General features: G+C 36.4%; 1 protein-coding gene across 1 annotated transcript in view; it reads left to right on the top strand.

The window, feature by feature from the left end:
* The window catches only part of tlcd3a (TLC domain containing 3A), a 62,957-nt gene extending 35,356 nt beyond the window's left edge, over positions 1-27,601 (top strand). The window contains exons 2-5 of the mRNA XM_067407272.1: positions 16,105-16,191; positions 21,424-21,643; positions 23,864-23,959; positions 26,482-27,601. Coding sequence (XP_067263373.1) covers positions 16,105-16,191; positions 21,424-21,643; positions 23,864-23,959; positions 26,482-26,802 — 724 coding nt within the window. The 3' untranslated portion in view covers positions 26,803-27,601. The remainder of the gene's footprint in view (positions 1-16,104; positions 16,192-21,423; positions 21,644-23,863; positions 23,960-26,481) is intronic.
* Positions 27,602-27,727: the final 126 nt, after the last annotated feature.

The following is a 27,727-nucleotide window of genomic DNA, read 5'->3' as shown; positions in this document are numbered from 1 at the left end:
GGACCACCAGATTGGCCATCGCATGTTCTATTGTAATAATATTTCTCAACTTTTCTTAAATTTTTGTAAAAAATTCTGGAAACTAGAAATGTGTGTGCTAACTGAAACGATCTCTGACTTGATTGGATTAACAGTGCAAACTTTACTTTTAGATACTTAACAGGGGTGCCCTGCAACTGGAAGGAGGCTTTTATTCCAATTCTAATTAAACACAACTGAACCACAGATAGACAGGCTTACTGTTGTTGTAGCTCGATTGAAATCAAAGACAGGAGACAGACCACTGTCTCTCAAAATAAGTGAGAGGAGTCACTATCCCTTTAATGTTTGTGTCGAGTTTTGACTGGTGTGCATGGCCCTTATTTTTCCATATGTAACCATATCAGTGGGGTTTATATTTTCTTCTGTATTATTAGTCACTACAGGGTTTGGGATTTTTGTGATGCCACAAGTTAATTGAAGTCATTATATCATTTTACTGTTGCTCCAAATTAATTAGTCACATGACGGGTGATTTGATCAAAAACCCCTGAACTGACTGCCAATAAGCAAATATGGCAGATTTCAAATCACAGTTGGGATCCTGTAATGAAGCAAGTGCTTTTTGAAGTCAATGATAATGCAAATTGATAGCTATATAGGAGATCTGTAAGTATTATAGATCTCCTTCTTCCTAGCTCTGGATACTGATTGTTAAAACATCATTTTTTATGGTTTCACACACAGCCTATAAAGTGGTTATATGAAAGGAAGTTGTGCATTTAGTTATTTTGAAAGACATTACTTAGACTTTTTTGCCTTTTAAGCAGGGTTATTGTCTTTAATTAAGGGGGGACACTACAGGCAAAAACAGTTTTTTCAGGCACCTGTCAATTTTGAGAAGTGTTTTTTTCAGACTGGTGGAAAAAACCGTCCATAATACACTGTTTTATTGCACTTTATCTTTTTGCATCTATAGATTTCAATTACAGTAAATGTCTTTAAAGGCCTGCTCTGAGTTAGAAATCTTTACTTCAGCAGAACTTACATACACCAAACTTTACAGTTTCATTCCTATCTATATTCTGATGGTTTTTACGGAGGGATTTGTTGATATATAATTTGCCTGATTTTATACAACATTGTATTCCTAAAAAAATGATCAATTATTTTTTTTCTGGCTGTTGATAGTATTTTCTGATTTATGTTGTAATAAAAAGAGATAACAACCACAATTTCCTCTGTAAAAACCTTTGAATTTAACATGTTAAAAAAAGTTTTTTTGAACCTGACGTAGCACATATTTAATTAGATAATGCCTCATTTGCATATTTAAACATAACATTTTAGAAAACTTGTAAAACAAAAAATGTTTGCCATTTTTAATGTAATTAATCAGCTGGGTAAGTATGGTGACATCTATTAGTTAATTTTTTTAACCTATTCACCTGGGGTGTCTTGCCTTAAAACTAAAACCATTTTAAAAAAACAAAAAAACATTTTCATTATTTGAAATAAAATAAACATTAGCAGAAATAAAACAAAATATAAAAGCAAACTTGTTTTATTTCAGGTAGTGGCCAAGGCAACATTTCTCATTTTATAGTACTAAAATTACAAAAAAATAAAAAAATAAAAACACATTTATAACACATTTATGACAAAACACAATATTACTAAAACTTTAATTAAAATAATTCAAATGAAAACAGAAAATATAAAAATAATTTAAAATCTTGACAAAAACTACATCAGTAATACTAAAATAACAGTTTTAAAGGTGCACATACTTTAGCCAGACCAAAATACAGATATTTAACATTGTGCAAAACCAGAAACATTTAGAGTACTGTAAGATTTGATTCGTGTTGAACATACTGTATGTTTGGCAAACAGTTTTTTGTAAGATTTTGGTCAGGTAGATAGGAGCTGACTAGAAAATGCATGCCCTTGGGATTTACCAAACAAGCAAGTAAATCCATTTGCCTTAAAATTACTTGTATTGTAACTAAGTTTTGCAGGAAGCCCTTAATCAAAGAGCATGATTGAGCACTCTTGCTTACTACTTTTTATTACTGTTTAATATTTGGAGAAAGTATGTCATGCCACCCCCAAAGCTACACAAAATAAGAGTTTTCTTCTCCTCCCTTTTTTCTTTCTTTCCTAGCTTGTTGTAAGAGAAAAACTGAGAGAGAGAGGGATACAAAGAGTGGATTGTGTAAAATGGGTCTTGTGACAGTATTCAGGCAGCAGGGCTCCAAGTATAGAGTGATGTGGGGAGCAGGGCTCTGTGCGTGTGTGTTTGTGGTGGGGAGCGCTTATCCAGTGGCCAACTCAGGCGTAAACTGTCAGGCCCAGATCACGTGACTGCCGTTGTCATGACAAGCAAGCGTCATCCCATGTACAATGCTCAGCCGTGCAGCTCAGCAGACATTCAGAGGCTTAGACTGAGCTCTACAATGAACTTACACTTCATTTAATTCTGATTCACAGCCCTAATGTCCCTCTAATATATTGTGCTTTATAAAGTTTGCAATATGCTCCAAAAAAAAAAAAAAAAAAACTTTTCTTGATCAGTATCTTGGTAGTTGTATATTCGTTTTTACATTTTAATATATTATATTATATTATATTATATTATATTATATTATATTATATTATATTATATTATATTATATTATATTATATTATATTATATTATATTATATTATATTATATTATATTAATTAAAAACTTTTAATCAGATTTTGATTGTGATATAATGATATATATCAACTTTACAATCACAATCAATTTCAAATACTTATCCATTAAAGTTTTTTTTTTTTTTTTTTTTTTTACAAATAACTTGTCCGTTACTTTAACAACATCAACATATATTATATTAGAAGAGTTGTCAATAAAATAAAACTATCATTCAGATTATTTACATTATATGATTGAAGAAGCCAAATCTTGATGTTTCTGATTTAGGTAATTAATAATAATACAGACAAGTAATATTACAGACAAGTATTCAGATGAACAGCTTCAAGTGCATCATCATCTCACCCACACGTGATCAAAATACATAGGAAAACTCACTAATGAACGCAATGAAGCGAGTATAACGAGTCCTGAGTCCCCACTCAGGTTACTATAAACGTTAAACAGATAATTTGTTAAAATACATAGGAAAACTCACTAATGAACGCAATGAAGCGAGTATAACGAGTCCTGAGTCCCCACTCAGGTTACTATAAACGTTAAACAGATAATTTGTTGAACTAAACGGCTTCTGAGAAGCACATAACAGGAAAAGATAAACAAACTTAACTCAAGTAGTCCGTAGAACATACGCTGGAAACAACACAGGAGAGTATAGTCCCTCTTGGCTCACGGAACACATAGCCAACCAGAAGAATAATCTGTGGGAATGATCGCGATCCCGAAACACGAGGAGCAGGAAAGCTTCACGCAGGCAAAACGGGTCCGTAGTCACAATAGAGGACAGACAAAGAAGGACTGAAGCTGTTCTGTTTAAGTATAGCATCCTCTTATAACCATCAGTAGTCCAAGTGATAATCATCAGTCATCAGTAATCCGGAGAGAGCGAACGAGTGAAAGAATGCGGAGACGAGTGAGAGCCCGGCGCGCTCGTGAGATTAATCCCCCCCAGGTTGATATTGGGGAGGATTGGATCTCCGTGTGTCAGCCTGGCTTTTCTGGCGCCGGACTGCCCTGCGAAGTTGGATGTAAGCTGCATTCCAAACCCTCTCACTCTCCTTGAGCCAGTGGTCCACAGCTGGAATGTGTGATGGTTTCCCTGACCAGGGAAATAGGGGGGGTTAAAAGCCGAGTATGCACTGAAATGGAGTCATCCCCGTGGCTGCCTGTCGAGTTCAGTGTATACTCGGCCCATGGAAGACAACGACTCCAGCTGTGTTGGTCAGAATCCCAGAACGTCCTCTGGAAGCAACCGATTTCTTGTATCTTTCTCTGACTGCCCGTTCGACTGAGTATTTTACCCTGAGGACAGACTAACTGTTACTTCAAGTAATTTCAAGAAATTCTTCCATACCTGTTAAACAAATTGAGGACCTCTATCCGATACGATGTCCTCCGGAAGGCCAAAGTTTCGGATTACCTCCTGGAAGAGCTTCTCAGCCGTCTCCAAAGCAGATGGTAATCCTCTCAGGGGTATCAGCTTGCATGCTTTGGAAAAACGGTCGACCACCACCAATATGCAGGTGTTACCTTCTGATTTGGGTAAGTTGGTAATGAAGTCGACTCCCAAGTGGGACCATAGTCAATCAGGAACAGGCAGCCGGAGAAGTTTGCCTGATGGTAAATGGCAGGGAGCTTTGGAGATGGCACATTCAGGGCAGCCTTGCACGAATCAATGCACTTCCTGAGGCATTTGGGGCCACCAGTACTTCTCTTGAAGGAGCAATAGGGTTCAACATTATTGGCTTGTTGATCTGGAGCATGAAGGCAGGATAATGCATCGGCCTTAATATTCTTTGAGCCAGGACAGTATGTGATGGTGAACTGAAACCGGGTAAAAAAACAAAGCACAGCGTGCTTGGCGTGGGTTAAGCCTCTTAGCGGATTGAAGGTATTCCAGATTCCTGTGATCAGTTATAACTTGGAATGGATACTTTGAACCCTCCAACCAGTGTTGCCACTCCTCAAGTGCCAGCTTGACTGCCAGGAGCTCACGGTTACCAATGTCATAGTTCCGCTCGGCCTGTGAGAGTTTATGGGAGAAGAAGGCACAAGGATGGAGCTTTTCTGGCATCCCCTGCTTCTGAGACAATACCGCACCAACTCCTGTAGTAGAAGCGTCCACCTCCACAATGAAGGGGAGTTCTGGGTTTGGGTGGACTAAAATGGGAGCAGAGGTGAAGGCCAGCTTCAGTTTGGAAAATGCGGCAGAGGCTTCCTCGTTCCAACTTAGCATTCCTCGGTCCCTTCGTCAGGAGTGAGGTTAAGGGGGCTACGATGAAGCTATAATCTCGGATAAATCTTCGAAGCCAAGGAATCACTGGAGGTCCTTAATGGTCCTTGGAATGGGCCAAGAACGAACCGCTTCTACCTTCCCCTTGTCCATCTGTATACCATGATTGTCAGTGTTGTGACCGAGGAACTGAACACTGTGCTGATGGAACGAGCATTTTTCCGCTTTCAGGAACAGCTGATGCCTCCGCAGACAACCTAACATGAGGGCTACGTGTTGACGATGTTCGGTCAGGTTCCAGGAGTAAATAAAGATGTCATCGATGTAAATGATGACAAAACGGTGGAGGTACTCCCAGAACACCTCGTTCATAAAGCCCTGGAACACGGAGGGGGTGTTGACCAATCCATACGGCATCACCAGGTACTCGTTGTGCCCGTTGGGAGTAATGAAGGCCGTCTTCCATTCATCCCCCTCCATATTTGAACGTGGTTGTAGGCACTGTGGAGGTTGAGTTTGGTGAACACGGTTGCTCCTCTCAGCATCTCCAAGGCAGACGGGACGAGGGGAAGAGGGTAACGAAATTTGATAGTGATGTTGTTCAAGGCACAGTAATATACATGGTCTTAATCCTCCATCCTTATTCTGAACAAAAAAGAAACCAGCAGCGGCAGGGGAAGTAGATGAGCGAATGTATCCTTGCTCCAGTGCCTCATTGATGTAATCTTCCATGGCCTTCTGCTCTGGCAATGATAGTAGATGAACTCACCCTCTTGGCACTGTCACCACCGGTTGCAGCTCTATAGCACAGTCCCATGATCTGTGGGGTGGAAGCTGGGCAGCTCTCCTTGGGCAAAAGACATTAAGGAAGGAGTTATAGCAGTCAGGGATGTTAATCGGACAATCACTAGCTGGGCTTTCAACTGAAGTGGTGCATACACTCACCGCTGTTCCTTGTGACAAGCTTTCTTCCCTGGAATGTGTTGGTCGTTGAACAGGAATCATGCAGGTCTTAAAGCATTCTGATCTCCATTTAATTATTTCACCAGTATGCCAGGACCGAACAGGTGTGTTTGCACAACCAGGGGTGGCCAAACACAATGTCCATGACAGAACCCTCCAGAACCAGGAAGTGAGATTGTTCCAGATGTAGTGCTCCAACTAGAATCTTAATGGGTGGTATCTTGTAAGTGATGTAGCCCCGTCCAAGAGGTTTGCCCAGTATTGAGGTAATGAGTAAGGTCTGAGTGAGAGGAATCTTGGGTATGTCTAATAGGTGGCATAATAAAAGACCATAGGTAACTGTTACGGGAGTTCACAGGGAATTTTTAACACTTTTCACAGTTAAGATGGAACTCTGAGGTTTGAGAGGGCCACGTCAGACACGGAGCGATGAAGTGACCCTTCTGTCCACAGTATAGACACAGTTGATTCTTGATTGATTCTTTTCCTTACGTTCCTCTGATGAAAGGTGTGTGACATCTACTTGCATTGGCTCTGGGCTGGGTTCTGGAGGGTGCTGACTGCTATGTGAGGGGGTCAGCGGCGGGGTCAGCTTGTTCAAGAAGACATGATTGCATGTGGTGGGATACTCTGATTGATAACTGAATAAATCGTTCCAAACCAATGGTGTCATCATAGGGGGTTAACTGGAGACGCAGGCAAGGTTCCAACCCCTGATGATAGATGGAAATCAGGGCAGGCTCATTCCAACCGCTAGCATTCAATCACTGGCAGGCTGACTGAACACCACATTAAAGTGCCATATAAAATCATCAAAAGAATCTGTTAGGGACCCACCCTGATCCCAGATTGTGTGAGGCTACTGTAGAGCACAATCCTTCAGCAGGGAAATTACATAAGCAATCTTAGAGTGTTCAGTAGAGAACTGAGAAGCCAGCATCTCCAACACAAGCTGGCACTGCAAAATAAATCCACTACATTCCTCTGCTGACCCAGTGAATGGAGATGGATTGACCATGGGCCTGGCTAGAAGAAGGTAGTGGTGCTAAGGGAGTGGATTGACCTTGAGGGCTGAGGAGAGCAGCCCGTAATAGCTGTACCATGTCTGCAAATGTTGCGTCAATAATTATGGTTTGTCCTTCTGTAATGTAAAGATGTAAACACAAGAGAGAGAGGTGGACTCAAACGCAGGAGTTTATTCAGCATAAACTGATACAGACAAGTATTCAGATAAATAGCTTCAAGTGCATCATCATCTCACCCACGTGATCAAAATACATAGGGAAACTCACTAATGAGAGCAATGAAGTGAGTATAATGAGTCCAAATCCACTCGGGTTACTATAAACGTTAAACCGATAACTCATTGAACTAAACAGCTTACGGAGAAGCAAATAACAGGAAAACTTAACTCAAGTAGTCCGAAGAACATACACTGGAAATAACACAGGAGAGTATAGTCCCTCTTGGCTCGTGAGGAGAATAAACTGTCTTTTAGCACAGGATAGCCAACCAGAAGAATAATCTGTGGGAATGATTGCAATCCCGAAACACAAGGAGTAGGAAAGCTTCACGCAGGGAAAACAGGTCCGTAGTCACAATAGAGGATAGACAAAGAAGGACTGAAGCTGTTGTGTTTAAGTAGAGCATCCTCTGATTGAGTCCAGGTGATAATCATCAGTAATCCGGAGAGCGCGAATGACTGAAAGAACGCAGAGATGAGTGAGAGCCCGGCACGGTCGTGACAATTAAAATGTCTAATGACATTATGCTGGCTACAGATAATGGGAGTGCTGTTGCTCTGGTCCTTTTAGATCTCAGCTCATCCTTGATATGGTTGATCATACAATTCTCATTTCCCATTTAAAAAATCTAGTAGGCATTCGGGGTACCGTTTTAAAATGGTTTCAGTCTTTTTTAAATAATAGGAAGTTTTCTGTATGTATTGGTAAACATATGTCTTCAGCTGCACATCTTTCCTGTGGTGTTCCGCAGGGATCTATTCTTGCTCCATCATTGTTTTCTTTATATTTGCTGCCTTTGGGTTCCCTCTTTTTCAAATATGGAGTATCATTCCACTTAAACACTGATGACACCCAATTGTATCTCCCATTTAAACATAATGATTCTAGCTCCATAGAGGTCCTGCTAGCATGTTTACAGGAAGTGAAATTATGGCTTTCACAAAATGTTTTGGCCTTAAATGAGAATAAAACTGAAGTAGTACTGTTTGGTCCTAGTGACTCTTATGACTTTGGCAATCTGGACCTTGGCGACTTAAGTCCCTATGTTTCTCCCTGTGTGAAAAATCTTGGTGTGTTATTTGACTCAGGTCTTAAGTTTGATAAACAAATTAATTCTCTCTAATTTAGAAACAGTTATTCATGCGTTTATCACTTCACGCCTCGATTACTGCAATTCACTCTACTATGGGGCAAACCAAACATCTATTGGGTGTCTTCAAATGGTTCAAAATGCTGCAGCCAGGCTGTTGACTGATAGTTGCAAATTTGATCACATCACCCCAATTTTGATCTCACTGCATTGGCTACCAGTCAAACTGAGAATTGAATTCAAAATTTTATCTTTTGTTTTTAAAGCACTACATGGCCTAGCACCAATGTACCTATCTGACATTCTACATTGTCATAATCCATCCAGGTCACTTAGATCTAGCAACCTTGGATTGCTTTCTGTTTGTAGATCTAGGCTAAAATATCGTGGAGACCGAGCATTTGCGGTAATAGGCCCTAAACTCTGGAACAGACTTCCGGTATTGATCCGAATGGCACCATCACTCTCCTCTTTTAAATCTAAACTTAAAAAAACATCTTCTTAGGGTTGGTATTTACAAACCTGATTCCAAAAAAGTTGGGAGACTGTACAAATTGTGAATAAAAAAGGAATGCAATAATGTACAAATCTCATAAACTTATATTTTATTCACAATAGAATATAGATAACATATTAAATGTTAAAAGTGAGATATTTTGAAATGTCATGCCAAATATTGGCTCATTTTGTATTTCATGAGAGCTACACATTCCAAAAAAGTTGGGACAGGTAGCAATAAGTCAAGTCAAGTCACCTTTATTTATATAGCGCTTTTTACAATGCAGATTGTGTCAAAGCAGCTTTACATTGATAACTGGTACATAATTTGGCTGCACAGCAGCTCTTAAATAATAGTGTCAATGCAGGCAGATCAGAAGCACTGTTGAATAAATGTCAATAATACTATTGAATATCAAATGTCAAGTGTCCCAAGACAATAAGAGGCCGGAAAAGTTAAATGTACATATAAGGAACAGCTGGAAGACCAATTTGCAACTTTTTAGGTCAATTGGCAACATGATTGGGTATAAAAAGAGCCTCTCAGAATTGCAGTGTCTCTCAGAAGTCAAGATGGGCAGAGGATCACCAATTCCCCCAATGCTGCGGCGAAAAATAGTGGAGCAATATCAGAAAGGAGTTTCTCAGAGAAAAATTGCAAAGAGTTTGAAGTTATCATCATCTACAGTGCATAATATCATCCAAAGATTCAGAGAATCTGGAACAATCTCTGTGCGTAAGGGTGAAGGCCGGAAAACCATACTGGATGCACGTGATCTTCGGGCCCTTAGACAGCACTGCATCACATACAGGAATGCTACTGTAATGGAAATCACAACATAGGCTCAGGAATACTTCCAGATAAAATTTGTCGGTGAACACAATCCACCGTGCCATTCCCCGTTGCCGGCTAAAACTCTATAGGTCAAAAAAGAAGCCATATCTAAACATGATCCAGAAGCGCAGGCGTTTTCTCTGGGTCAAGTCTCATTTAAAATGGACTGTGGCAAAGTGGAAAACTGTTCTGTGGTCAGAAAAATCTTTTTGGAAAACTGGGACGCCATGTCATCCGGACTAAAGAGGACAAGGACAACCCAAGTTGTTATCAGCGCTCAGTTCAGAAGCCTGCATCTCTGATGGTATGGGGTTGCATGAGTGCGTGTGGCATGGGCAGCTTACACATCTGGAAAGGCACCATCAATGCTGAAAGGTATATCCAAGTTCTAGAACAACATATGCTCCCATCCAGACGTCGTCTCTTTCAGGGAAGACCATGCATTTTCCAACATGACAATACCAGACCACATACTGCATCAATTACAACATCATGGCTGCGTAGAAGGATCCGGGTACTGAAATGGCCAGCCTGCAGTCCAGATCTTTCACCCATAGAAAACATTTGGTGCATCATAAAGAGGAAGATGTGACAAAGAAGACTTAAGACAGTTGAGCAACTAGAAGCATGTATTAGACAAGAATGGGACAACATTCCTATTCCTAAACTTGAGTAACTTGTCTCCTCAGTACCCAGACATTTGCAGACTGTTATAAAAAGAAGAGGAGTTGCCACACAGTGGTAAACATGGCCTTGTCCCAACTTTTTTGAGATGTGTTGATGCCATGAAATTTAAAATCAACTTATTTTTCCCTTAAAATGATACATTTTCTCAGTTTAAAAATTTGATATGTCATCTATGTTGTATTCTGAATAAAATATTGAAATTTGAAACATCCACATCATTGCATTCTGTTTTTATTCACAATTTTTACAGTGTCCCAACTTTTTTGGAATCGGTTCGTAAATGTCTGCTGTTTTATATATTGTAATTTCTTTTTATCTTTGAGTATTATGATCTGTACAGCACTTTGGTCAACCTTGCGTTGTTTTTAAATTTGCTTTATAAATAAAATAAATGAAATGAAATGAAAATGATGATTATTACATCAGTTTAATCAATTTAATAATGGACATTACTTAAAAACATGCAACTCTGTGGCTGGTAACAGAATACTTCCTAAATTGTAACTTTGAAATAAGCTTTTTCTGTGAAGCTGCTTTGAAACAATATGTATTGTGAAAATCGCTATACAAATAAACTTGAATTGAAACGAACTGACAATTTGCAGTATATATAGACGCCAGTGGCATGCAGTGGTGTTCTGAAATGAGGAGGCATATTTTTTATTTATTTATGAATCAATGTAAATTCATGCATTACTCTTAACGTTGACACATCTTCCTTGTTAAATGAACATCACTTTACATTACATCAAAAAAGAAACCAAATACAATTCTATTTTTTAATTTTACATTAACAATGTAATGTTCTATTTATCAAAACAATCTCAATCTCATTAAGTTAGTGTTTTAAGCATTTCTACATTCATTTCAAAATATTAACTAAAGGCAATAATAATTTAAACAATATATTGTATTTGTGTATTGATGTTTTTCTTTTTGATTGTCAACTTATGCTATTTTGGATCATCAGTCATGCTCCATAAACACCGTCTGTTACAGATACGAATTGTATTTTAAATTTCACCAAGCTGATTGCGCTAAAAAAAACCCAGCAGTCATCATGCTTTCAGTCCATTTCAAGTGTAATTTTGATGTGACATAAAGCAGTGGTATCTAACTGGGTGATCTGTTTATTTACTTTTCAATTAGTCTTCCCATTGACGCCATCATTTGTTCAGTTAAACTGACGCGCGGAACTTGCACGTCAACAAGAGGGGGATTTATTGCACAAACCAATCATAGCCAATCATAACCAATTACATCCAATCATAGCGCGATGGAGACATTGCCTCCTCTCACGTGACTTTCCCCCATTCATTCTCAATTACCCCCCACAAAACCCATCACACGCCGGGGGTCTAATGGTTTTCTATGGTTTTCTATGAGTGAAAAGGGAGACATTACTTCTGCTGTAACTTTACCTGTGGGTGTCGCTGTTGGGCAGTGTTCCTTTAGAAATACGCGCGACTTGCACTCTTTTTAATATCATAATTTGTAATATTTGTGTTGTTTTATATGTAATATGGATCATTTTCACATCCTATTTTTTTTGGAAGGGCACTGCCTTCCTTGCCTCCTCGGAGGAAACACTCCTGATAGATACTTACTGAGAAAAGCATCAAAATGAAGATAATTCAAAGAAATTACATTATTGTGCAAGGGGCTTACAGGCAGACGTTGCGTTGACCGAATATTTTCCGTCATTTAATTTTTTTTAGCAGTGATGGTAAAATCTGAAGGCTGTCCGTCGTTTTGACAGATTACACTAGGTGATCTATTGTAACTTGTAACTGTAATTCCCACCCCTGTCCAGTTGGTGGCGAGGGCACTTCAGTTTGACAGCAGAGCGTGGGTTCAGCCTCCAGAACAAAATTAAAACTGCCATAAGAAGTTGGCTGTGTCTGAAAGCTGAAAAATGCAGTCTTCGGAGGATGCATTCCAAGGTAGGAAGGCATCAAGGCATGTCCAAATCCAATGTTAGCTTCACTTCCTGTCTCTAGCATGGAGAAGGGTCTGTCTGCACCCCGCAGTACTACAAACCATGCCTCTGCAAGTTACACCTACTACTAGTCTTCCGCGAACTACCAAGCATGGATGTCATTGATTAAAAAAAAAAATTTATGTAAATAAAGTTTTGTAAGACTAACATATATTTCTTTCAAATCTTATGGAGTATGAAATAACAGCTATTAATACAGACTCATAAGAGTTTCATAATTAAAATACTTTAAAAACGAACATACAGCTTCTGGTGATCTATGTAACACTATACAGTCTGTATTCCTTATCACTAGGTGGCGATAGTGAAGCTTAAAAAGTGAGGAAAGTGAAGTAGAAGAAGAGCTGTACTACTGACAACATCAGCGATTCTAGGGCTGCGTCCGAAATCGCGTACTGTTTAGTAGGTACTACATTTGAATTTAAATTTACTTCACGACCGTTGAAAAAGTACGTTCTATATAGTATGAATGCGTGTAGTCTGAATGAATTCAGACGTACTACATCCGCTATGTTGTTACTGTTACATGACTTACCAGCGTCAGTTACGTCCCTTCAACTCCATTCATAAATCTTCTCCCGTGGAGTCATGGGATAGTAAAGTGTCCATCGTATGCGCACTTCAGAATCTCATTGAAAGTAGTAAGTCATCCGGGTACTTTTAATTCAGTTAATTTCTTTACATTTTGTTCATATTATTATCTGAATTGTTATTAATATATTGTGTTCATATTTGCCTGCTCAGGCCAATAAGGCCCATAAAACAAACATTCATCTGCTTCGAGTGGTGTTGAACATGAAAAGTAATGCACAGTCTCTATTCATCTGTTCTTTTCCTAAATGAATAAATGTATAATCTTGTCCTTATTCCAGGGGTCTCAAACTCAAATTGGCGGGGGGGGCCGTTTCTGTGATTGACACCTCATTGGAGGGCCATATTAACATTCAAGCGCAAGAAAGCGCAAGAAAGCGCAACATTTCAGAAAATTTAATTTCCTTTGCATTATTTTTCATTTACTTCAAATTTCATTAGGCCTACTAAAATATTTTTATAGCTATACTATAAATATTTTATTTACCATACTAAATGTAAACAGCAGTGTCTCTCTCATAGTTACAGTGTAATATAATTATATAATACTATTACTAATATAATACTACTAATATACTAGCCTAATATAATACTACTAATATACTAGCCTAATATAATACTACTAAGATAATACTATTAATTGCAATAGTCTGGTGCAACTTCTCACATCCAACAAGGTGCATGGAATAAAAAATGAGTAATTTAGGAACAAAACCAGCAACACTTGCTATATATAGCCTATCAACTTTATTTTGCCAAAAAAAATCTTTCATTGTTACATAAATTATTCGTTTTTAACATCTAGTGGAAGTATTTTCCCTTACTTTATGTTTGCTTAAATAAAATTAAAATCTTGCACTGAACAACACTGTACTGAACAAATACACTCTTCTGTTTCTTGACAGACACCTGCAGCGCTTCTGCTCACACACCTGAGCCACATTTTTCCAAGATGCTGTTTGAGCATCGGTAACGTTTAATGGTTTTATCGGACGCGTTTCGGCGTTTAGTTTTTTTAAAATCGGCGCTCGTGACTTAAAGTCGAGTGCTTTTACTGTAATTTAGGCAAACACGCTCATAATAGAAGCGACGCGGTTGAGAGCGCGGCTCATGGTTGCATAGCAACGACAGATGCCACTGGAGCGAAAGCGCATTGGAAAGAAGAAGAATGCGGCGCGGCCGTTTATGTGACGTGATATGTGAATGCCCTCATAAAACCGTGACTTTTTCGTTGCATATCAGACAGGTAGCAATTAGAGAATAATAATAATAATAATAATAATAATAATAATAATAATTTCGCGGACCGGATTATGTTTTATTTTTGAGATCAGTTGCGGGCCGGGTAGAGGGCGAGGGCGGGCCGTAAATGGCCCGCGGGCCGGCAGTTTGAGACCACTGCCTTATTCTCATCCTGTAGATGATTAAAAATTAAAATCTGAACGAAAACAAAAGATATTAAAATTCTTATTATCATAAAAATATTAAAATTAAAATGATGGGTAATAATACATTATGACAGAATGTTTAAGACGCTCTCCGAGACAGGGGTAGCTGCAGGTTGGAGTAATGGGCATGCCTAAAGGTGAGGGGCGTTCCGAAAGGTGAATCCTACAACAGTAACTAACCCCACACCCTAACCAGCAGCTTTCATGACCAATTGTAAAGACCTTTCGCCATGCCCATTACTCCAACCTTCCGAAAATGACGGATAGTCAGAAAGTCTAATGTGACCTCTGCTTACAGATCAAATTATTATGCAATCTTTGTCTTATTTTTTTCAGTAAACAGTTAACATTTACAATACCTGAGATGTAAAATTGTGTAAGGCATTAAGACTTGTTGTCAGACAATATAATTTGAAAATTTTCCTTTTTCCATTTGTAATGTGCAAATTTTGTCTTTTCAGCATCACAAACATTTGCTTGAATGGAACAAAACAAGCTAAAATTCTATTCAAAATGAGAAAGAAAAATGGTTAACACTTTACAATAAGGTCTTATTTGTAAACATTAGTTAATGCATTTACTAACAATGAATTAGTTAATAAAAATGTTAAAACTAATGTTAACTTCTAATCTTCAAAATGTGTTAGTAAATTTAGAAATTAACATTAACTAAGATTAATAAATGCTGTAGAAGTATTGTCCATTGTTAGTTCATGTTAACTAATAAGTTTTACAAAAAAATCTTTTGCAATTTTTATTCTCAGGTAATTTTTTTTAGATATTAAAACAGGCAGGTACAAAAACAATTAACGTACTGATGAGAAATATGATTCGGTATATGAATGTACTATCTGTTTATTCATCTTTAACCAGTTTATTAATTCCAGAATGTGAATGAGCATTTTCAGAGTATAGGCCCAAGAGAAAATATTGACACACCGTCAGTCAGCATAGAAAGAGATATCACATGACCTCTGACTATTATTAATGGATTCAGCCCGAAAGGAAATGGATATAAGCAGCAGTAGTCAAAGGGAATCTATTTACTCAAAGGATTTTTTTTTTTTTTTTTTTTTTTTTTTATAATAATAATACACTATGAGCTTAGAATAAAACCCTTTAAGATGGGTCTTTAAAGCAGTTTTTCCCTAATAATAAATACATCTAAGTTTTTTTTTTTATGATTTGACCCAAGTTTTACCCAGCGGTCCAAGGTTGGTGAGGTACAGCAGAAACACTTAATCTTTTCCACACACAAAGAGTTTGACTTTATCTCCATTTAGGGTTTGATGGTGGTGGATGACTATCAGGCCTGGCTAACTCTAACATTTAACCTTATTAACACTGAAGCTTCTCAGAGCACTGTCACTTAACTCCGGCTTGGATGCCAAGTCACGACGGAATCTGTCCTGATGAGCAGCGGATGCCAGATCAATGAACATTCATGTAGATTTTTCAAAATAAAGACTAGAGTCAGAATATTCTGGCCACACTTCAATATAATTAAAAGTGACAATAAAATAAAAATAACAAAAAAGCATCATAAAGGTATTTTAAAAGTGATCCATAGTGGTCAGTTATTCACTGAAAATCTTGACATCCACTAGCTCTCCTTGATGTGCCATTTAGTTGCAGTTAAATTACATACTGTCAAATTAGTGTCTAAGTCACTGTTATATGCTTTAAAGGATCCATATAAATAATAGTGATTTTTTTTTTTTTTTTTTTTTTTTTTACTAATGTATCTTTTATGTTGTTTATATAGCCTCTAGTCTGGAAATATCTAAATATGAGGTAACCTGCATGAATTTGTTTTCACTTTCTCTCATAGGTTGGTGTCATCCATTCATGCTGTTATGGCCACCGCAGCTGGAGTCATCGTGGTGTCCTCGTGCAAAGGCAATGTGATTATGGACCGGTAAGTGGACCAATCCTGTTCCACACCTTTCACAATGCACCAATAATGAGCTTTTCTGCAGCAAATTATTATATTGTCCTGCATCTTTGTGTAAAGGTATTGATAAAACAGATAAAGCAGCACTAGATGGTGACTGTTCAATACAGTGTAGAAAACACTTATTTCAGTAACCAATTACAATTAAATTCTTTTAAATGATTTAAACAATTAAGGTCAGTAAGATTTTTTTAATAGAAATACTTTTATTCATCAAGGGCACATTAAATTGACACAGAAGTGACCTAAATTCAAAACCTTGATTAATTGTTACTTAATTAATTGTTGATTAATTGTTATTTACATTTTACTGTAAATATGCTTGACTATTAAAGGTGGGATATTTTTCCTATTGAAAGAGTGATCTGACATAACAGCTCACTTTAAGCAGTTATTTTATCTATGGTTCGTAACATTTCTTACAGATTTCTGCTCCTTGTAAATCAGATAAAGATAAATTAGCACAGTACCAGTTCGTAATGAAAGCAATTGTGTGTGTGAATTAGTCATACCGTCTCTCTATTAATTGTGAAGTTGTGGGTTGTAAATAGTTACTTCAAAAGTATAAAAATATATATGCTATAATAACTTTTGAGTTTGTAAACTACTTTAGTGATAAATCACAGGACAGCACTGACAACTAGTTTCTGCATTTCTCTATGTGCGTGCGATCTTCACATTTTGTTCAGCTAACGTTACTGTTTGTATGAGTGTTCATACCACTATTCAGCTGCGTGAGCACGGTAGCTCTATATAATAATACATATCCGATCGCTTGCATGTCCAAACTGGCAAACCTTAAAACACATACAACTGACAAAGTTTAGTGAAGATGCAAGGTTCACCGCTCACACACCATCTCTGTGTGTTGACTTGGCGTTCACCTCTGTGTTGCTTCCACTGACTGGACAGGGCAGAGTCCAGTCAGTGTGTGGCTACACACGCGGTAGTATGTTTTTAAGTGGGAAGTTATAACAGGATTTAAAAAACTGAAATAACCAACATGGGAAAATTATGTCGGTTATAGGTTCTGAATTTTGGTTTTGATTACTTTTCGATTAGTCGTCCAGCCCTAGTAAAGACTTTTACAATGTTTAACAAATTTTCAGTCACACTTTAGTTAAGGGTCCAATTCTCACTATTAACTAACTATTAACTATGACTTTTGCCTCAATAAACTCCTAATCACTGCTTATTAATAGTTAGTAAGGTAGTTTTTAAAGGATTAGTTCACTTTCAAATGAAAAGCGTCAGTTACACTTTTCTGTAAGTTGAATAGGGAAGGCTTAGGATGTAGTGTAAGCTTTTTGATGTGCGTCAGGATGTTTATTAATATTTCTCTGATTGTGTTCATCAGAAAAAAAGAAAGTCATATAGACCTAGGATGGCTTGAGGGTGAGTAAAGCTTGGGCTAATTTTCAATTGAAAGTGAACTAATCCTTTAAGTTTAGGTATTAGGTAGTATTAAGGGATGTAGAATAATGTATGGTCATGCAGAATAAGGCATTAATATGTGCTTTATAAATACTAATAAACAGCCAATATACTAGTAATATGCAAACTAACAAGCAACTAGTTAATGGTGAGAATTGGACCCTAAGCTAAAATGTTAACAAATTTTCTTTTACAAAAAAATTCTGTTTCAAATAAATGCTGTTCTTTTGAACTTTCAATTATCAAATAATCCCGAAAAAATGTATGTTTCCACAAACATATTAATACATTATTAAAATCAAGAGTTATATTTGTTAACATTAGTTAATGCACTGTGAAGTAACATGAACAAACTATGAATAGCTATATTTTTTATTAACTAAAGGTAACAAATCGATCATAGTTTGTTCATGTTAGTTAATACATTAACTAATGTTAACAAATGAACCTTATTGTAAGTGTTACCAAAATGTATCTTGAGCACCAAATCAGCTTATTAGTATGATATTTGAAGGATCATGTGGCACTGAAAACTGGAGTAATGATGCTGAAAATTCAGCTTTACAATCAAATAAATAAATTACATTTTAAAATAGAAATATTAAAATAAACATCTTAAATTGTAATAATATTTCACAATATTACTGTTTTACAGTATTTTTGATCAAAATAATGCAGCTTTGGTGAGCATAAGTCACCTCTTACTTCACTTCTCTTAAAAAAATAAAAAAAATCTTACTAACCCCAAACTACTCAGTGGCAGTGTAAATTCTGTTCTCATAAATTACGAAAATATAGAATTAAATTACAAAATAAAACCTGCTCAAATCCTCTTTCTCTAAAGCATCACTACACTACGTCAACAGTTTGATGTTCACAATTAGTGTGATGTTGCTTTAAGAAGGCGGTCCATTACACCTTACCTGCCCATGCCTTTGTTCACCTCAGTGGCCAATCACAACAGCCTCAGGGCAACAGTGCGTACCTCTATTCTCATTCCACATCTGCTGACCCCTTTGGCTCCGCCCCCACCCCAAGGACAGAGGGAGGAGGAGATTAGGTACACGGAGTCCCAGGGCAACAGCTGTTACCTTCCTCTGCACCCTTCCTCCCTCTGCCCTTCCCTGGCACTAGACTGACACCTTCAATTTCAGCCTCTGCCACCTGTTCATGTGGGCTGGGTGAAATGTGTGCGTGTGTTTGTGGCATAACAGAGTAATCCATGGAAGGCACTTGCCAGGCAGGCCTAGAGAAACTCCCAACCACCCTGCTAATCCCCCAAAGGCTTAATAGTTGGCTTGAGCACATGCGCAGCCGTGATCCTGAGTGACAAGGAGCATCCAATGACACTGTGAGTGTTAAAGGAATAGTTCACTCAAAAATGGAAAATCTGTCATGATTTACTCACCCTCATGTTGTAGAAATATTTCAGATATTTTTTTTTTCAGACCTTTCACTTTGATCATATAGAAAGTAACAGCTTACATATTCTGCTAGATAACTTTTTTTTGTTTTCCACCCAAGAAAGACTACAAAATACAAAAAAACACCTTAGATTTACACTATTGTTCAGAAGTTTGGGGTTGGTAGGATTTTTTCATGTTTTTGAAAGAGGTCTTTTATGCTCCCCAAGGCTGGTCAAAAATATAGTAAGAGAGCAATATTGTGAAATATTATTACAATTTAAAATAACTTTTCTATTTCAATATATTTTAAAATTCCAGTGATGGCAAAGCTGAATTTTCAGCATCATTACTCCAGACTTCAGTGTCTTCAGTCTTCAGTGTCACTTCAGTGTCACTCAATCCTTCAGAAATGAATTCTGTCCTTCAGTCTATTATGCTGATTTGGTGGTCAAGAAACATTGTTTAAATTATTATTAGTATTGAAAATGGTTGTGCTGCTTAATGTTATTTAATGGAAACCATGATACAATATTTCAGGTCTCTTTGGTGAAGGGAAAGTTTAAATCAACAGCATTTATTTGAAATATAAATCTTTTGCAACATTTTTTATTGTAACTTTTGATCAATTTAAAGCATCCTTGCTAAATACAAATATTCATTTCTTTTATAAAGGAAGTGGATTGTGATTTATTTTGCTCCAAAAATAAAGAAATCACCATAAAAGTATCATAAACAATTTATGTGCTATATTCCAAATCTTCTGAACCTTTATGCTTACTGTTCGTTGATATGCATTTATGTTAATTTGTATGTCTATGATAATAATGGTCCAGGCTTTTCTGTACCTTAGCTATTATGTTTTCATTAACACTTTACAATAAGGTTCATTAGTTAAACTTTAAATGTTGAAAATGAACATTAACAAAAGTGCAGTTCATTATTAGTTCATGTTAACTAATGTAAAGTGTTATTATGTTTTCTTTTAGTTTCTAAATTTGAAAAATAAATAAAGTGCTTGAGAAAATACTATGTGAATCCTATATTTACAATATAATTGATGCATATCTCATCTGTGTTGCGTATGAACAATATAGAAATGTTCCAGGACAGTGTAGCAGTAAGCTCTCTTTGTGTTCATTAAAGAATTCACCTCTGATTACATGTGCGAAGTCTGTGGAACAGTGTCCCTTTGCTGTAGGTTATCCAAACACACACATACTTAGATATTAAAAATGAGTACATATTTTTGACTTCTATTGTTTTTTTTTATAAAGGTAATAATAAGTAATCACTAAGTCTTACCCTGCCGGCTGCCCCAAAAAGAATAATGCATAAATAATGCATAAACAGCTTTTACAATTGAAGATGTCCCCAAACAGACATTTTCTGCAGACAAATTTGTTTACGACTATTTTTCTTATATTTTCTAATGTGTAAAGTATTATTTTAACTTTATATCCATCTATTAATAGATTTTTCTAAATTTGGACTTTATCTGTAGCCTGTAGGATATTTAAAATTGCCACTAGCTTATGACCTAATGACATGTGATAAACAAACATGACACATTTTAGCCACACCTTACAGAATACATTTTTAGGTTGTTGGTTTCAATCCACACCCTCATGAAGGCTCTTTAAGCTATTATGTCAATTATAATTTTGAATGTTACAGTTCTATTTTAATAAAGAACTATCAGCTATCAGATGATAAACCAGGTGAAAAAATGTCATAGCCTAGTTAATCTAGTTAGTACACAACCATTCAAAAGTTTGGGGTCTGATTTTTTTTTTATTTTTTTTTTTATGTTTTTGAAAGAAGTCTCTTATGCTCACCAAAGCTGCATTTATTTGGTCAAAAATAAAGTAAAAACAGCAATATTGTCAAATATTTTTACAATTTTAAATCCCTTTTTTATTTTAATATATTTTAAAATGTAAGCCATTAGACTTCTGTGTCACATGATCCTTCAGAAATCATTTTAATATGTTGATTTGATGCTAAAGAAACATTTGTTATTATTATCAATGTTGAAAACAGTTGTGTTTATTATTATTTTTGTGAAAACCTTGATACATTTTTTTCAGGATTCTTAGGTAAATAATCAATGCAAAATCAATGCCTTTACTGTTTCTCTTGATCAATGTAATGTATCTTTGCTGAATTAAGGTATCAATTTCTTTAAAATAAGTTCTTACTGACCACACACTTTTGAAATACAAACTTTTAGAATACTTAAGAATAGTAAAAAAAAATTTTTTTAGAAGATAAGAATGAGCATATTTGTAATTTGTTTGAAATCACTCCACACTGTCAACATGATTTGTTCACCTGTTCTGTTCATCTTCTATTCCAGACACTGGCTGACTACCTATTTTGTCATTTGGTATGGCGTTCCCTACATGTCATATGACATCTTCGCCATGTACCTCAGCCATTACTATCGCTTCCGGGTGAAAGGTCACAAGGACTATAAAAGCCACTCTCTACGAACCGTCAACTCATTTGTGAGGAAAGAGTTCCTGCTGGTCCTCCATCACATTGCACTACTCACCATTCTACTGCCTGTGACTCTGGTGAGAGAGAGGATAGAAATAAAGGGACAGAGACTCGAATGAGTGATATGACAACCAATAATATAATGAGAGAGAGTAATGGGCCTTCTCAAATAACCACATCCACCTATAGCCAGGACCAAATGGGAGGGAATGTAAAAAGGGGGATGCAGTGCTTTTGTGTCCATTAAGTACCTGATTCTATGAGAAACAATTACCTTAATAGCAGCTGTTAGAGTACATGCAGTGGGACAGACACACACACTGGTGGAAACCTGGTCTTTTGTTTGGTGTCTCTGGGCTGTCAGTGGTGATATGAGATCACTTTACCCACGCTTCCATTATTCACACACAGCTGCTACTCAGATACCACCTCTCACACACCCTGTTCCACAAAATGTCCCATGAAACATAAAGTCACAAACATGGACAAACAGATTTTGACATGGTATGGTAATAACACAAAGAAAGACAAAGCCCCAGACCACCACAACAAAACATCTGGCTATTATACAAGAAATATAACACTTCACTTCACTAATTTTTGAAATTATTTAATACATTACCATACAGTCATGTTTAGTAAGGCATTTTGCATGGACAAAGAGGATGTATAGATAAATAAAATATAGATAAATATTACAGAAACCATAGACTCCCCCCAAACAGTGTGGTTTAAGATTACACTTCAGGTTAGCTGGGAGGGTTTAGGTGCCTGTTTTAACTGGTCATTCTTATCTTGTTACATTTATACACGCATTACACACTTTTGATTCACCATATCCAGCATCATGTATCATAACACAGACTTATGTGGACCATTCGCAAAATTAGCCATAGAGTAATTTCTAGACCTTATCTGCGTCTGTGTAAACACCATTCTCTCCATATTGTCTAGTGTTATTTTTGTGTTTGCTCATGAGGGTCAGTTTCACTTTGTTTGTCTTTTAATTTAATATTGCCTATTAGTTTATTTTAGCTTGATTTGATTTTTGTTTGATTTACTTTAGCCTAAGATTACTTGTAGAACACTGACAAGGCTGTGATCTAGAGAGCCTGATTTGTCACTAGGGCTGTAAATATTTTCAATTACAATTCTTTATTAATGGTGTAATGATTTATGATACAATAATAGTTTGATGTTTTTATTTGCTTATTTTAATGATTTTAAATGTTATTTTAATATACATTTATTAATTGTAATATATAATTTTATTAATTATAATGAATGTAAATTTAAATTCTTAAAAATGTTAAATGTTTATAGTTAATAATATAATAAAATATAATAATATAATAAATATGCCTAAATGTAACTGGGGGGACACTGGATATTTTTTATTTATTTATTTATTTATTTTCAGAAAATAGGCAATACACTATGTTCAAATGTTTGGGGTCTGTAAGATTTTTTTTTTTTCTATTTATCAAAGCATTGTGATAAAATATTCCACAACAGTATTAAGCAGCACAACTGTTTTCAACACTTAATAATAATAAATCAGCATAGAATTTCTGATGGATCATGTGACACTGAAGACTGGAATAATGGACGCTGAAAATGTTATTACAATTTAAAATAACTTTTCTATTTCAATATATTTTAAAATTCCAGTGATGGCAAAGCTGAATTTTCAGCATCATTACTCCAGACTTCAGTGTCTTCAGTCTTCAGTGTCACTCAATCCTTCAGAAATGAATTCTGTCCTTCAGTCTATTATGCTGATTTGGTGGTCAAGAAACATTTATTATTAATACTGAAAACAGTTGTGCTGCTTAATGTTATTTAATGGAAACCATGATACAATATTTCAGGTATTTTTGGTGAATGGTAAGTTTAAATCAACAGCATTTATTTGAAATATAAATCTTTTGTAACATTTTTTATTGTAACTTTTGATCAAATTTAAAGCATCCTTGCTAAATAAAAATATTAATTTCTTTTATAAATCAGCTTTGCCATCACAGGAATTAATTACATTTTAAAATATATTAAAATAATATTATTTTACTGTATTTTGATCAAATAAATTTAGCCTTGGTGAGCAAAAGTGAGTTCTTTTAAAAACATTTGAAAGAAAAAAAATCATACTTGACCCCACATTTTGAATGGTAGTGTATGCATTTAATTTTCATTATCAGATTAATATATTACATATTTATACCCTTATTGTTCACATAGGTGGTGTGTGTGCTCATGCTTGTGCTGACTGTGGTTTTTGGTCTCTTTGTGTACATCAGTTCTTCAGGAAGGACCAGGGTGATTACTTCATTGGCTGTCTCTTCCTCACAGAGCTCAGCACTCCTTTTGTTTCAGTGGGCAAAATCCTCATTCAGGTAACACATGCACACATGCTCACAAAGTGATTGTGTATTTTACTCAGCTGTCCTTCACAGTGCTGCACAGGAGCCACCACTCAACATTTTTTTCTGTTTTCTTTTAGTCAAGATAAATTAAATACAGAGATGGAGGTCTGTCAGCGCACCAAATAATCTAAGCATTCACACAGTGTTTCTGCTTTAAAGTGAAAATACATAAAATCTATAGCTAATACTCGCTTATGTTTCTGCTGTTGTTTTCCCACCAACAATTATGTGTGATGATACTGGAATATTTTAATTTGAGAAAGTAATAATAATAATTAATAATTTGTGGGGTTTTCATGTTTAAAAGCTATGTTTAGGACCCTGGGACTAAATGATTTAAATGATTAAAATGATTTAAAATTCACCTCTCTGTTAACTTGTAAAATGAAAAGTTCTTATTATCAATGTTGAAAACAGTTGTGCTGCTTAATATGTTTGAGGATATTTATTTTTTCTTTGATGAAGACAAAAGTTCAAAAGAACTGCATTTATTTGAAATAGAAATCTTATCTAAGTGGTGGTGTATGATAGGGACATAAAAATGTAGTGGATAACAGCATGTCCCTGCTAGATGAAGCATTCTTTGTCTCTCAACTCTGTATTTTTCCAAATAACTATTTTTCTGCTGATTCTTTATCTTTGCTTATTTGGAGTGATTAGGTGAAATTGCTTTCAGACATGCACCACTTATGTGCTTCCACATGCCCCCGTTTGGTAGTCAGGGATATTACATTTCAAAGCAGTCCCAGCATCTGTGGTTGAAGGGTTAAATAGGGTGAAAAATGAAAATTCTGTCATAATTTATACACCTACATGTTTTTCCAAGCAATTATGAATTTCTTTTTTTCTGCGGAACACAAAAGAAGATATTTTTTAAAGATTGTTTGTAAACAAAGAGTTTGAGTGCCAGTTGACTTCTTTTGGATGGACAAAAAACAAACAAACAAACAAACAAACAAACAAACAAAAAATAACACTGAGACATTTCTCAAAATATTTTGTTGTTTTCCAAAGAAAGAAGTCATGTAGGTTTGAAATGACATGAGGGTGAGAAAAAAATAATAAAATTATAAAAATTGAGCATTTCCTTTTGAGAAATCACTTTGTGTGAGTTGTATATCATCAGATGGTCTGCAAACAGTCAATAGGCGTTCTGTGGGAATTTTGTTCTGAACTGAGACTGTCACATTTAAAAATGATTATTCATAGAATCCACCAATATAGTCAAAAATTCTGTCATAACATACACCCCCATAAAATTTTGGTTAATCTTCAAATAACAAATTAAGATATTTTTAATGAAAAATTAGAGAAAAACTTAGAGGATCCAAAAAGGTCATAAAAGCATCCTAAATCTAATCCATATTGATCAAGTATTTAAATCCAAGTCTTGTGAAAAGTTACGATCACTTTATATAATGAGCAGATTTAATTTAGGCTTTTATTCAGCCGTGGCTCCTCTGTTAGGGCAGGTGGGGCAGCCAGAGCCCCTACCAAGACGATATCAGTCCGTTTCAGCTATGTGTCTGCATCAGGTCAGTTGGCTAATACATTGCCCTGCTAACTAGTAGCATGTCTGTTCTTCCTATGTGGAGTAGCATATCAAAAAATAAAAGTATAAATCCTTTAGTTTAAATGTGTTCATGTGAATAGCCTTTATATACAGTTTTTTTCCTGTTGTGTTTGTTTTATGTTTGTTCTGAGAATAGACATGACTTTGTTTTCCTCACTGGAATTCCTACACAACTTGTATCATTCTAAAACAACATTCGGAGGCAATATATAGTACATTAAGGCAATTCTAAGATGGCATTCTATGCGTTTGTCATGTGTACTAAAGTCTGTCAATCATCATTAGAATGCCACCCTCAGACTGATTACGATTAAAATATAAAGCTTACAAAATATTTATCATAAAATGCTAAGACCCAGAATATGCCCTACCTAAAATTAGGACCAGGAGCCGCTACTGCTTTTATTTACATCGAAACAATGATTGACACCATACATAGAGAAAACACTGACATGGTAAACACCGAAGCTCAAACTGTGTTTGTGATGTGTGAGATCCAATGAGGTTGTTCTAATGTGTGACGCCCACATGAGTTTGTGTTTACCATATGTGACGCGCTCTATGTATGTGTGTTAATATGTAAAAAAAGACTAAATTTAAATCTGTTCATATGAATCGATTGTATCTCTTCAAAATACTTGGATTAAAATGCATGAATCATATGGATTCATTTACATTTGACTTCTAAGTTTTGGTTTCCTGGACTTTCAATGGAGGGAAAGAAACCATTGACGTTTCATTAAAAATCTTTTAAAGTCTTATGGGTTTGGAAAGACATGAGGGTGAGTAAATGATAACAGAATTTTCATTTTTTGGGTGAGCTCTCCATTATATTTAATGTTAACCCTGTTTTGCCTGCATCTTTTAATCTTCCTTTCCTCTTCCTTTTATTATTCTCTGTTGACTCTCTCTTCTGTAGCTGGGAATGCAGGACTGCTGGCTGCACAAGGTTAATGGTGGCATGGTGCTGCTGAGTTTCTTCATGTGCCGCATCGCACTCTTCCCCTACATGTACTGGGCCTACGGCTCCCACTACGGCATCCCTCTTTACAGCGTTCCCTTCCATCTGCCGCTCTCCACCAACCTGGGCAACCTCTGCATCCTGTCGCCGCAGGTCTACTGGTTCGTCCTCCTCTGCCGTAAAGGCTTCCGACTCTACAAGCGTCAGCGGGATGTTCAGAACCAGGCCTCTCCGCTGTCCTCGCCTGAGCCTCTCTTGGATATCTCCAAGGCTGATTAGTGAAGGTGTTTATCTAGAACAAACAATCAACCGACGTCACAGCTGAAGGCTATGGCACTGCATCTACTACTGTTACAGTACAACCAAGACTTCATGTTAGACATACCCTTATCACTCCTCTTCATTTTACTCTTCTCTGCTTTACTCCATTCCACGCACACACTCACATTTACATGTACGACCGTTACAATGCCGCTCCACTGGATTTACTGCAGTGACCTCCAGGGAACATCTTTTAGGTCAGTTATCGAGGGCCAAGACCCTCTCTTCCTTCTCTGATTGGAGTATCTGTTACAGTTTGGACTGATGTCTTTGAATGTCATTGGAATTATCTTGTTACTTTTTGGTTATTGTTTTTGTTGCATATATGAAATTCTACCCATGTGTGCTTAAAGTACAGAAATACACTGGTTTAAATGAGAGAAATTATTATGTGAATGGCTTAGCCATCATTATAATAAATTCATCAGATTAAACCTACAGTATTTCAGATCACATCCGAGCAACATTTTACATCACTTCCCACTCGCCTCAAAGCTCCTATCACATGGTAAGCATTTCCATGGCTGCAGTGCTGCTGTTCTTGTTTACAGCTCATTAGAGTTCTGTGAATGTGTTTGCACACACACACTGCCCTGCTGTGACTGTTTACACACCGCCCCACACATGCTCTGGAGGCTGCTAATGAATTCTGCTTCACTTCTGTGGGCCTTCTTAGAATCCGAAGTCCTCCCATCCACAGGGGGCAGTAGAGAGTCAGTATTTATGTTTAAACCAGGGATGGGCAACTTCAGTCCTGGAGGGCCACTGTCCTGCAGAGTTTAGCTCCAACCCTGATAATAAACTCACCTGCCTGTAGCTTTTTTGTGATCTGGAAGACACTGATTAGCTTGCTCAGGTGTGTTTGATTAGGGCTGGAGATAAT

This window comes from Chanodichthys erythropterus, chromosome 13, assembly GCF_024489055.1.
Source record: "Chanodichthys erythropterus isolate Z2021 chromosome 13, ASM2448905v1, whole genome shotgun sequence".
Classification (NCBI taxonomy): Eukaryota; Metazoa; Chordata; class Actinopteri; order Cypriniformes; family Xenocyprididae; genus Chanodichthys; species Chanodichthys erythropterus.
This window is presented reverse-complemented; position numbering and strand designations above follow the sequence as displayed.